Source organism: Cinclus cinclus, chromosome 9, assembly GCF_963662255.1.
Source record: "Cinclus cinclus chromosome 9, bCinCin1.1, whole genome shotgun sequence".
Taxonomy (NCBI): domain Eukaryota; kingdom Metazoa; phylum Chordata; class Aves; order Passeriformes; family Cinclidae; genus Cinclus; species Cinclus cinclus.
The window spans coordinates 5272596-5285946 of NC_085054.1; the positions used below are offsets into that span (position 1 = coordinate 5272596).

Here is a 13351-nt window from a genome sequence, read left to right on the forward strand (position 1 = left end):
TTCAAGGCTGGAACAAGAGTAATGGATTAATGCAATTCCGTCCATACTGGGACCAAGTAAAGCTTTTGGGGTTTTGGCTTCATGCCCTCTCAGCTGCACAACTTCTCTGATGTAGGCACAAATCTGAGTCCTGGCTGTGAATCTGCAGCCTCTATTTCCATCTTCCAGAGCTTTCTCAGGCACTGCTTGCACCCTGGACTGCCCCATCTCATGGAGGGACGACAGGCTCTGGCGAATGGGAGGCACTCATTCTTGTTTTGACTAAATTTACTCACTTCAGCCAACTAGGAGAAACTAATTCATATTGGTCATGCAAAATGTATCTATACAGTCAATCAATAAACATGGAAAATGAAGCAAAGATGGATAAAAATAAACGTGAAAAATTCAACTAAATAAGTGACTTTTGACCAGAACATGCATCATAGCTATTTGTTTTGATTGTCTCTGTGTAGCTGTCAGACCCTTCACTGTTTACTGACTGCAGAGGCTGTCCAGACTCTGTTTGGGCTCTCTATGAAATAGTACATGTTTCCTACTGTTTCACGCTGTGCGGGTCACACAATTGCTAAAATATTCACAGGGAACGCTTCTATTTGTCAATTACTGTGTTCAGGACCACAACAGTTGTGAAAATACAGCTGCTTGCTTTGGTGACAGCCCTCAGTCTAGGCACAGCACTGCATCCCAACCAACTCAGGCCTTGTCCCCCAGCCTGCTGTCCTTACTGCACTGCAGGGAGCATGACAACGCTTTTGACAAGTGATGGCAGTGACATATAAAATCCTCATCATCTCATGAAAGTGGAGCATCTTCAGGAAATGGATTGTTTTCATGAATGATGAAAAAGACCTGTTTTATTTATTTATTTTTTCCCTCTTTTAATTCATGGTTTCCTTCTGGAGCCTGTGAGCCATTCCTTTTGGGCTGAATAAAGAACGGCTCAAGCACAGGTTCTCGACTTTTATTTTTTTTCTTTAAGTCCCTAAGCTTCCCTTTTAGCTTTCATGGAGTCTGTATTCACACTGCATACGCGTGAGGAACTTTTGCTGTGCCTTGTCGCAGAGAATTCTGCAGGCCTGAATCACAGAATAAATTCACAGTAACCCAAATGAAAAAAAAAAAACAAAACATGAAAACATAGTGTATATAGGTAAGAAAAAGGGATGTGTTTGAACATTTGCAGTCACACATCATCCTGCAAACAGCAGGATACTTCCAAGCACAGACATTTTCATCTCTGTTCTGGAACCCTTATCACCTGTCAGGTCTTAGGCAATGTTTACTTTCCATATTTCATTGTTTCACTGTGTCAGATTGTCCTTTCCAGCACAGGCTGAAAGAACACGAAGCTCCTCACTCCCTTGACAAGAAGTGCCTGATCTCTGAACATCCTGGTGCCATCAGTAATGTACACCTGTCCTCTGGTGTGAGGGGACACAAATATTTGTCATTGTTTATTGAAATACCTCCACAGACTCCTGCATTGCTATAAAGAGAGACAGAATACTTAAATGGTATATATATATAGCATATAGAAAGACCAGCTAGTTTAACCAAAAAAAAAATAAAATTACAGCTAAGGAGAGTTTTTATTCACATACTGCTTTTCTGAATATTCTATTACTACATTAGAAGCCTAAATTTGCAATTGAAAACAACTGCTATTTGGCTTACTCACTCTCTAGTTCTTGGACCAAAGTAAGCATTATGTCCTACCAGAATCTCAATGGTTTGAAAAGGACATCAGTTTCCATGAACTCTGAGACCAAAAGTTTGCTGCTGGGATTTTTCCCGGGCAAAGTATAGCAGAACTGCTTGGCAATGCTCAGTAACACCTGCCTCCTAGTAAGCAGGTCTTTTCTTGAGCACAGTTTATTGTGCCTTGGAAGAAAAAAAAAAAATGTGATCATTAGATCTAAACTCAAACATATTCATTCACCTAGAAGCATGGTCCAACTAATAATAGTCACAAACCTTAATGCTGCGCAAAGCAACTCACATTAATCCCATCAAAAATGTGGTGCTGGTACAGCTTGCATCAGCAGAAAAACGGATCTGTCTGTGGTAATGAGATTTATTGTTCAGGGAAAGTCCAGGAGTGCCTAAAACCAATTTAGCATAAAAACCTCAACTACTTTGGGTTGTCATGGAATTGACAAAGGTGTTAGGGCAGATTTTCCTTCCACCACACACCTGGCTGTGTTGTTTGCTGATGCACTAAACACTGAGACTGCCCACAAGGTATCTCAGCAGAGCTCTGGGGAAGTGGCAGTAAGCTGCAAGGCATGGATTCTTTCTGGATATCAAAAAATCAGCTAGGAATGAGAAAGCTAAACTGCCAATGCCCAGACACAAGTTGCAAGCACCTTCCTTGTTTGGAGACAGGTACAGATTGCTTTTCTTCAAGTTATGATTTGCAGCATTCAGTAAGCTCAGATGTACTGCGTTATACTGGGAAGATAAGTTTTGTATTGCTTTTGCATTGATAATACATTCCTTCTTGCTTTGAAATGAGATTAGCAAAGCACAAAAAGGCAGCTGCATTTCTAAACACAGAGTAACATTTACATTACAAGCAAGGAAGTCTAAACAGTCAACAAAGCAGAAAGTGGAGTTGGAAACAGCAAATACATAGAAAATTTAGAAACATAGAATTTATCCTAATGTTTACCCACATTCTAATGCTTCAAGCAGACTGAACATTTTGAAATAGGTTGAAGAGCCTTTGCCAGCCAGACTGTTTGATGTTGTGCTGGCTCTGTGACAAAGCCAGTCTGTACAGGAACGCTGGCATTGTTTTCTGATCAAAGTGAGCCCTAATGGCATTAAACCTGAGTCCTGGTCTGACGTGCTTTCTTCCCTCAGCTATCACTTCTCTACTGTGCTACCAGCTTTATCTTGAGCTGTTGCATTATGATGTTCTGCTGGTTTAAAGCATGCTCAGACTTTTATTTCAGCTAATAAGAATTGATACTCCAATATTTTCTGCTATGCTGGGTATGGAGACAGGAGGGTGTGCATACACAGAAAAGGCTGCCTGTGGTGGTGCTACTCAGTTTCTGTTAACTCCAGGGATATTGAAAAGGAAAAAGGAAGCAGGAGAGCTTTACCAATTTTTGGATTAAACACATGTAGTGCAATAGTTAAATATGTCTTTAAAATGAAGCATGTGCTTGCATTCCTTTTATGAAAGGCAAGTGTAGAGCAACTGTGGCTATAGCCCAGTAACCCATGCCCCTCCCTTACAGGATGAGATGCTGCCCATTTGTGTAGTTCCCTCACTTTATACTTGTCTTTGCCTTCACAGACAGTAAAAGGGTCTTATAATTTCAAATAAAAGTAAATTGATTTGATATTACAAAATCAAACATCAGATGCTCAGAAAATATAGCTCCATTGATGGCAACTGAAGCACAATAGATCTTAAGTGATCTCATAACTCAAGTCTCACTTTGCTGATGCTAGTTTCTCTGCTCAGATGTGACACAACCCATCTAAGAGCACTTTACAGAGAACTTACAGATAGAGTTAAGGGTTTATTCATTGCTATGTTGCTTCACAAGGTCATATTGTCCACTGCAATCAGTGTTGCTGCTGCAACTCAAATTTCTCTTTTGTTGGCTGTGATTGCACTTTTATATGATGCCAACCAGAGTGAGCATGAGGAAATGTGAGAGCCAATGACAGGCTGGTTTGAGCTCCTGTAGTCACACTTATCACCTGCCTTTGAATCATTCAGTGTGGTCTAACACTGTCTCCTTGGAAGCAAGGAAGTCAAGCAGCTGTCCTTGGTTTAAAATGACTTAGGTTTAGTAGATATTCACTCTGTAGCACAATTGGCCTGACCTAAATAGGTGAAGATGTATCCCTGTCAAAGCTGTAACAGGCATCAGGGATGGATGAGAAGACTTAATAGAAAAACAACTTTTAGGTCTTCTTACAGAAGAGCTCAAGATGCAATTATTATGAAGTTTTTAAGTATCCAAACACATTTTATTGCCTTCTGGTTTCCAGATGGGTGTGCATCCAGAACACCAGAATACCACAAAAATGCTAGTTTCTTCCCTGCTGTAATCAGAAGCAGCCATAACAGAAGACTACAGAAAAGTCTGATTCTTAGAGTATGCCTGTCTCTTTTTTTTTTTTTTTTTTCCTTTTTTCTTAAAGAGAAGTTTAGATAATTTGAGTAAACTGTGCAGGGGCATCCAAACGTTTAGAATTTCATTAAGACACATATTTCAAACTTTTGGAAGCATATCTTTCACTAACTCTTTGCTCCTAATAAAAGAAGGGGAATACTCCAGTGGGTAAAATTCAAGGGACAGGACTCTTTCTTAGCTCTGATAAAAAAGGGTGGCTCTGTCAGTACCACTGGAATTCTCTGCTTCTCAGTTTCCCCACTGATCTAGAGAACCACACTCCTAAAACAATTTGTTGGAGTGTCAATTTAGCACCCTTACTATTTTTTTTTAATTAACTGCATCTATTTGCAGTGATGAATTTACTATTTTTGGAGGCAAATTTAATTCAGCACCGCACTGAATTCCATTCAAAACTGATCAGCATTTTGGTGTTTAATCAGCAAGGTGCAAAGAGGCCCTGGGACAAGCTGACTCTGAAAGTTGAAGGCACACAACCATCTCAGAAGCTGTACAGCACCTTGCAAGATGAAGACCACAAAGGCTTTGTTTAGTATTTGCACTTCCACCATAAAGCTGCTGTCTGCTTTTCCAACCTGGCCTTACAGTCCTTGTGTTCAGCAGGTTTACAGAGCAGTTTTTACTTGCACACACCCTGTTCAAAACACTTGCAAGTGTCACCCTATGGAAATCTGCATGAACCTCATGGTGAAGGGCAGGGAAATGAAGATGCTCCTAAAGTTTTTATTTTTATCTGACTTTATGGAGAATTTAAAAGCAGGACCAGGCTATAATTTAGCCAAAGAACAAATTCATTAATATTAGTTCCCAGTATCTAGAAAGAACAAATAATATCTAAATAAACAGATCTAAATAAGTGAAGACAAATACTAACTCATGGGCTTATATGGAAGTTGGCTGAAACTTGCAGCAATCCTGACTCATAATAAAAATGATTTATTTAAAGACATATTATGAACATTGCAGGAAAGGTGATAACAGACATGCACCACTTTGTTTACAGTAAAATTTCCTGTAAATTAAAGAGTTCTTACTCTTTGTTTGGTTTTGATTTGGTATTGTACCAAGTATCTGTTTATAAAAGGAAATATGACGGTACAAAGTGTACAAAGTGAATTGCCAAAGAGATTAACAGTCAAGGTGAATTTGCTTTAAATTAAGTCCTAGCAACACAGACAGTGTATATCCCATTATTGTCCCATACAGATAAAGAAAGTCAGTTCAAGGAAGATCTTCCATGCACCATTTTTGAGAGCTGAACAACCTGAAATTCGGGACAGAAACCTACTGTCCAAAAATATTTCTTTGAAAAGATTCAGGTGACTAAGAGATATGTCAGGGAAAAAAAACAAAGTTGTGGAGCACAACAAAGGAAAAGTTATATATAAGTAGGCACTGTGTTCCAAGGGATTAAGTATTGAGGATTTTCCCCTCTTTGTGGCACTTTTTTGTTTAAAACACTCCCTAAACAGCTTATTAAAGAATCCTCTGAAGTCATATTTATATGACAAAGCATGTCTCAACCTCAAATCATCCCATCCCACAGAGAATCTTCTGTGCAGACTCCTGGATGAAGATAATGTATTCACAGTTGGAAAAGAATAATGAAAAAAACATGTTACGTGTTTTATCAGGAAACTAATACAGAATCTACTTTGTAGAAACAACTCCTTGGGTTGAATTGACTCTGGACCCACCCTGCTATCTCTAGAGATTGGACTTTGTGGGTCTTCAAAGTCATCATCCAGGGAAAGCAAATAGTTGTGGATGGAAGCACTGGATCCGGGTCATATTAATTCTCATTCTACATCCAACCAAGATTTACATGGAAAATAAAATTGTGAAATCAGTGACATTATGTGAAGGCCAGGAATTACCTGTGCTCACGGGGTTTACTCCAAACAGTCCTAAGTTCCGTTGTTTGATATTTAGAGGCACAAAATTAATGCCGAATTTTGAAAATGATGTAGTTATTCAAACCAGTTTGCAGCCAAAGCTGTGTGTACAAGTTGAGTGGTTTCGAAGGCATGCTAGCACTCACCTGGGGGCATGTGTTCATTCATGATGACGAGTGATGCTGGCGTTGGCCTTCTTTTCCTGATCTGTGACAGATACAGACCAAGGAGAGTGGTTAGTGCCCATCAATTGCCACGCACACAAAGCAAAGCAAAAAAATCTGTCTGCTGTCCTCCAGAGTATAGAGCAGGCAAAGTTAAAAAGAAAACCATTTAAAGCACAGCAGCACTTCACTGTCTTATTGACAGCTTGTCTGGTCTGACAGCAATCAGGGTCAGGCTGCTGCTTGTTCAGGGAGAACAAAGGCACGGGGAGAGCTGTCCAAAATACCTTTAGGATTTGTAATCATCTTGACTTCAGTTTTTGGATATGGATTGCTGAAAAATATCAGTCATATCTTAAAATATTGACACATAGTTTTGCATCAGGGAGATGATTGCTGTAGTTTGAGAGCTTGTACGTGCAAATACCAGTACTGGCATAGCTCTCACAAGTAATAATTAATAGTATTTTGCAAGTGCATTTCAGAGTTTTGCAGGCATGCCTTCCAGTGAACTTATATTTCTAAACTGTTGTCACAGGTATTACTACTGTTCTTTAACTAAAAATACTCCAGCATTTAAAACCTTAAAAAGAGTGTTCCCAATACAGCATATTTTACATACCTATATAGTCCTGAATTGCATACAATTCTTCAGAGTTTATCTGAGTAACTACTTTTGTTCCATTAACAGTGGCTGAGCTGCATGGTATTGGAATACCCTCCAATAATGCACACATTTGCACTGAAAGCTTTGTGTTGCTTCACAGAAGCCTCCAGGCCTGATGTTCTATTGAATTTAAGAGAGGGACCAGGAGCATTTAAGCTAGAAACCATTCTGACACAAAACCTCAATGTCAGTGCATTTGTTCTTTTTCCTTTGCTGAGCCAACATCTGTATTTAGCTGGGTTCAAATTTTGCTTTCAGAGGTGTAAATGGAAAATTACATCATCAGGGTTAATGGGTTTATTCCAAATTAGTGTAACTGTAGCTGACTGTAGAATTTACTATTTTAATTTCATCACACAGACACAGTGAAATTGTATAGCACTTGAAATCATACTCACAACATAAAAAAAAAAAAAAGGACTGCCCATAAATGCCAGGCAAAAAATAGTCTACAGTATTTCAAAAGCCATGGGAATTCCAGGAAATCCTAATCCTATGGTTCTCACAGATTTAAGAATACCATTCTGCTTGAAATACCAGAAAAAAACACATTCTGCTTGAATTCATTGCAGAACTGTTCAGTAAGGTCTGGACATCTCGCAGCTCAGAAGTGCCTGTGGACAAAATGAGGACCTGCAAAAATACTTTTCTGCACCCTTCTAATATTTTGCATTCAATGGTCACTCACAACTCATCATTTTTTTGGAAAAGGTACCTGCTTTTTAAGAGACACAAGATTAAAATATTCAGGAAACCAGATAACTGTCCTAACAGTGCAGATAATTTCATGGCTAATGGTATGGGACTTTCAAGGTTATAATATTCCCCTGGTACCATCTAAAATCAGACGTACCCAAATAGAAGCAAATGTTGAGAAGGACTTGCACAGAGAGAAATATACTGGGTCACCTAATTAAGATTTATCCAGTTTGCTCACAAGACTGTCTGTGACCGTTTTTTAGGCACATCTACACATATCTGTACCCAGTAATAAATAACCTTTTCCTCCTTAGATGTCTGTACTTATATATATATATATCAGTACATTATATATATGTTATTATGTGTATCTTTTGGGACCGAGTTAAAACCTGAAATAGCACACAAATTACTCCAACAAGGACATAAGTACAGCATATTTCCACGTGTATATATATTTTCAGGCATGAAAAACACTAAAAATGACTTAAAGACTGTAAAAACTAATGAGAAATACAGGAAGGAACTGAAATGATGACTATTGTGCAAAACATTAATTGTATTTTGTCACATTAAAATCAAAGGTAAATAAGATGTTTTCTTTCCAATATTTCTGTTAGGTACCTATTATCAACTTTGTGCTTTGCTTTATGTACATATAATACACTTGATTTGTTGAGAATGCATTCATTGAGTGTATTCATGTGAAATGTAAATATTAGGGTGGAGAAAAGGCACAACAAATAAACACTAATAAACCTGCCCAGGTTTATTATTATTCACCCCTGCCGAGGGTGAAGAAGCCTTATTGTGGCTAGAGGACATCTCCTCCTCCCTCTTTAGGTGCATCAAACATTGCTATAACCTCCAGAGCTCTTCATCTACAGTGTCACTAATATAAGCTAGAAAAGCATTTAGGCCACAAGCATCACTTGTTCTCACCCACATCTTACCCCATTCCCTCAAAACACTGAAGGAACCCCATCTTCCTTACCTGCTCAGCTGCCTCGGGATCTATTTGGCTCTGGAACAGGGGCACAGCAAACTGTATTTTTTTGGGGCTGTTGGGCTCCATGGTGATGCTGAGGTGAGACGGACGAGAGAAGAGCCTGGAGCTGGTCTGGCTCTGTGCCCTGGTGCTGTCCCCACAGCCAGGCTGGGAGCTCTGCAGGAGCAGCTGTGACTCCCAGCTTAGCACGGGAATCTGCCTGAGCCCAGCAGCTCCCTTATTCCACATCCACAGAGATGCCACTGGAGTGGCTATTTGCTTTTTTTTTTTTTTTTTTCCCTCTCTCCCCTCTCTTCAGCAGCCCTTCAGATCCTCTCAGCAGCAAGCTGAAAGGAACAATAAGCTAATTGTGTACCAGCTCACTTCTACATATGCCAAGCATTCACTCAGAAGCTAATTGAAAATGCAATACTAGCACTGCATGGCCTGGAGCCTTGGGATTTGAAAAAGAGGATCTCTCCACCGTACATTACTAACTGCCTGTTCAGAAGTGCAATGCAAGCTCCCTCTGAGTATTGCTGATGGGCTCTTAATTATTGATGAACACAAATCAGGAAGTTTTCAGATTTTGGGGGTGGAGGTAGCAGGAGGGGTGGACGCAAGGATTCGATCTCTTGTTACAGTGTGCCAGAACTGCTCTCCTCTTTTCACATATCACGCATCCTTTGCTCTTTCAAATATTGTTCAAATCTTACCGTTTTAGACTCTACTACATCTTACAGGAAGATTTTTGGTGATGATGCTACAGAATTGCCCACAATTTCATGATGCTTCTCCAGTGGGATTGCACCTTAGGCCTGGCCTGCAGATTAGACTGTGATTTCTTTTGGTGGGCTGCATTTCATGTGACTCCAGATAACACTGAGAACTCCCACATCTGAGCCAGCTCTCTGGGCTCTCTCATGCTAAGTACATCAACAGGCATCTCGTCCTATCCAAGTGGGATATAGTGTTTACTCAAGATGACATTTTCTCTCCTTTAAATCTAGAAAAAGGAAAGATGATTCAGACTAGTTAAATCACTTTTGGATGACTAAAAATTCAGAGGCTAAATCCTACTTAAGGATTTTTTTTTTGTGCCTCATTCCAAGACCAGGAAAATAATTTGGTCAATCGTACCAACAGTACTCCTTTGTGAATGCAATTGATTTTCACATGTCATTTCATGTTAATTCAAAAGAAGTGTGTGAAACAATACCCAGCAATCACTGACTTAACCTACCTCTCTGAAAAACTCAGAACGATTTGGAAATGTTCTTTTTTCAGGTCACTGAGAGCACTGAGGATTTTCACAGTTCACCACAAGCTTATTGAGACACTGAGTGCTTTCCCACATGTGCCAGTGGAGGAGGCAGGGAAGGAGTGAGGGTTGTGGATGAGAACACCACGCTGGCTGTACACACAGAACAAACCAGCAAGCCAGACATTAAATACTTGTTTGACTTGGAGTTTTACAAATTAAAACCACGACACATTATTGGAACACCAGGCTGTTTCTGAACAGAGGCAAGCACACAAGCTTTGTGGAGGACCTGATAAAGCTTAGGAGGTGAGGATACACTAAGGTAAGGATCCACTTGGCTCACTGATCAAAAATAACTCTCAATGAGGACCAAAATTCCTCTCCTCATCCAAATCAAAGCTACTGTGAACTACAGTGGTTTCCACTTGAGAGCAACTTTCCTGTTCGATTTCTTATGATAGTTTAGGTGGCATTAACTTAGACTTTTGAATCACAGAAGAGTCTGATTGGTTGGGGCCTTTTGGAGATACTTGGTCCCACCAGCTGCTCACAGCCTGAGACCAGGTTATTCTGGGACCTCTCAGTCTGAGTCCTGAATATTTGTCATGCTTAAGTGAAATGCTTAGTTTCATTTACCACAGTAAATGAAAGATGCACAAAACATATTCAGTGATTCATATGACAGTTTTTAAGCCTTCACTATTCCTACAAAGACAAACCACAATTAGAAGTGCAATTGTAGCAGTTGAGCTGGCACAGCGAAGTCTAAGGCTCTAAAGTAAGAAAAGAACACTCTGCTTTCCCCAGGACAATTAGAGACTTGTTTGCAGGACAGCCTGATTATCCAATTTCACAATTTCATGCACAGATGTGTCGTTATCTTCAATGACAGCTTCAGACATTCCAGGGATGTATGAATGGGGATATATCCAGGGATGTATGTGGGATATATGCACACCCACATACACAGGGTTACACCTGGGGGAGGATGCACCCAGGCATCTGAAGTTCTGGCTTTCCACTTGAATCCTCATACTTGAAATAAAAACAACCAGTGTTTGTTTTTGCAGATCGAGATAATGTGAGAAAAATGTTTTCCAGATGTGTTGCTACAATAAATATTAATAAATTGTGTATATTAAATACCAGGTTTTTCTATTAAAAAACTGTTTTTCATAAAATATCTATTCTAGATGTCTATGAAACTTCATGTATTAAATTGTCAAATTGCAAGTCTAATATATGTTACTGATTAAAGGAGCTATAATTATCATTGCAAAGGCTTAGCACTTCATATGTTAATGATAAAATAGCTGAAAAAACATATTCAGGGAGTAAAAATTTATTAAAATATTAAGTGCTCAAAGGATTTCAACAGTGTGTTTCAGCTGTAGATTGCTGGACGTCACTATCCAAAAGAATCATGTCTCAAATGCTTTTTATTAATGGTCCATAAGAAAAAAGCTCAACAACCCTACAAAAAAACCCAAACCAATGAAACCCCTTTTTGGCAGCTTCTGAAGGGAGACAGACAACAGGACAGAACAAAACACAAGGACGAGTCCTTAATGGGGCTGGCTAGGACTGGGAGAGAGGCTCCCCCAGTGATGTGATGTGGAAGCATTTGCTTCCTGCAGCTTTTCTCCCTGTGCCTATTTGGAGCTGGCTGCCCAACAGTCTTCACATGCACTAATAGAATAACAGCATTTTTAAAATAGTGTAAGAGGCACACAGAGACCACTCAGATATAGCATTTCAGGATGCCTACCCTGGCTCCCTGTTACACCAATTTACAGTACTAGAAGTCTCCAGGCAAAGTGCACTGGTATTTTCTATAGACAGCATCACAGTCTATGGCTCTGGGGAAGAGCTGAAACACACTGGAATACTGACACGTCCTTGTAGCTCATTTTCTGTTTTTAGTGCACACCCCACAATTACAGTTTCAGATGCCTTCATGATTCAGCTAAAACAATAATGGAATTAAAAATAATAATAATAACTGTCCAAGATCTTTCCTTCCTATGTCATTTGCTATGTTCTAGTATGAAGCACTGCCTTTTAAAATACCCTGCTGCAGGGATGACCTATAGAAGCAGTCATGGCATAGCTCTTGCTTGAGCTATTTCCCCTGGTGTCTTAGGAATTTATATCTTGTTTCCAGCCAAAGCCAGGGCTTCTGGGATGGCAATTCAAGGGTTTGTATTCTGCACTCTCTTTGCACGACTTTTATTGTGGTTCTGATCTGCCTCAGCACTTCTGGTGTGGTTAGAGACTACTACAGCCTCACCCTTGAGAGGAGAGGAGAGCTGGAGTTCACAGTCAAACAAACCTGCTTAAGGCTTTGGCTCCTAAAGTAACCAATGCAGAGAAGCACTAAGTTGCAGTACTCTGATCAAACAGGCTGCCTTTGCAGAGCAAGGGCTCAGCTTGGAAGTGGCAATTCTTCCAGTGTGTCTCTTAGGTACAATTCAATCCCCATTGTGGCCACTGATGCATTGTAGTAACTATGTGCAGGCAGACAGGACAGGCATCATCACCATCCTTTATTAAAAGCCTTACATGCCTCCTCTCAGGCAACTCCACACAGCTCTGACTCCTTCCCTCTTTCTCTCTGCAAGTTTCCCTCTTCCTTCTCCATGACCAGCTAACCCCAGCCTGTCCCTTACCTGGCCAGCTAACCCTGTCTGTGCCTCACACAGCATCCTCTTACCTTGTCTGTCCCTTGCACGACCACGTGTCCCTTCCTCCTCTCAGCACACCCCACCCCAAACTGCAGCAGACTCTAGATCCCAAACTATAACTTGTGGCCAGGTAACCCATTCTTTTATAACCCCATCCTCGCTGGGCAGGCAAGGCTGTGTCCACCCCAGATAATCCGTGCAGCTGTATTCATTGGCAAACACTGCCTCCTGCACTATCCTTAAAAACTGTTCTCCTACAATATGTGAGTGATTTAACGAAGATATCTTGATGTGTGCTTTCCCTGGGCTCTCCAGCTGACCCCTCTCCTCACAGCACCACGTCCTCGGCACATTGCTGGGCAGCCCCAGCAGCATCAGAGGGAGAAATGCTGCAGAGCTCATTGGCTTTCTGCTACAGCCATAGGGAACTCAGCCTGCCACTTCCTTCTGCCTTTCTCTGACAAACTGACAATCAGCTTCTTCCCTGCCTGTGCCCAGACAGGGGCATCAGCTTCACAGCTCTCAGTGCTGGCTACGAGCAGAAAGAGAGGGAGAAAGCATGAACACTGGACATGGCCTTTGCTGTGCACACCAGAGCTATTCATGGACAGGTTTTCCCTTTGGGGCTCTGCACTGTGCAGAATAAAAAAATTACATATTCAAAATGACACTGAAATTTTCCTTTCAAAGCAGTATTGCAAACAGGACAACTCCCACTGAGCTGCTGGAAAGTCAGTCTGCTATTTATATATAGAAAATGATAAGAATTTAAAATCTGCACGGGTGGGAGAATGCAGAGCAGATCTCATCTGTCTCGTGATTACCAA

At 40.5% G+C, this 13351-nt stretch overlaps 1 protein-coding gene across 2 annotated transcripts in view; it reads right to left on the reverse strand.

Moving 5' to 3' along the window:
* Positions 1 to 9182, reverse strand: part of PPP1R1C (protein phosphatase 1 regulatory inhibitor subunit 1C) — a 47628-nt gene extending 38446 nt beyond the window's left edge. Inside the window, exons 1-2 of one of the 2 annotated variants that reach the window (XM_062498480.1) lie at positions 8583 to 9182; positions 6205 to 6265 (exon numbers count right to left, since the gene is read on the reverse strand). In XM_062498480.1, the coding sequence (XP_062354464.1) occupies positions 6205 to 6265; positions 8583 to 8825 (304 nt within the window). In that variant the 5' untranslated portion in view covers positions 8826 to 9182. Of the gene's footprint in view, positions 1 to 6204; positions 6287 to 8582 lie in introns of both variants that reach the window. The other variant, XM_062498478.1, reaches the window with a different exon arrangement.
* Between the last annotated feature and the right edge of the window lie 4169 nt (positions 9183 to 13351).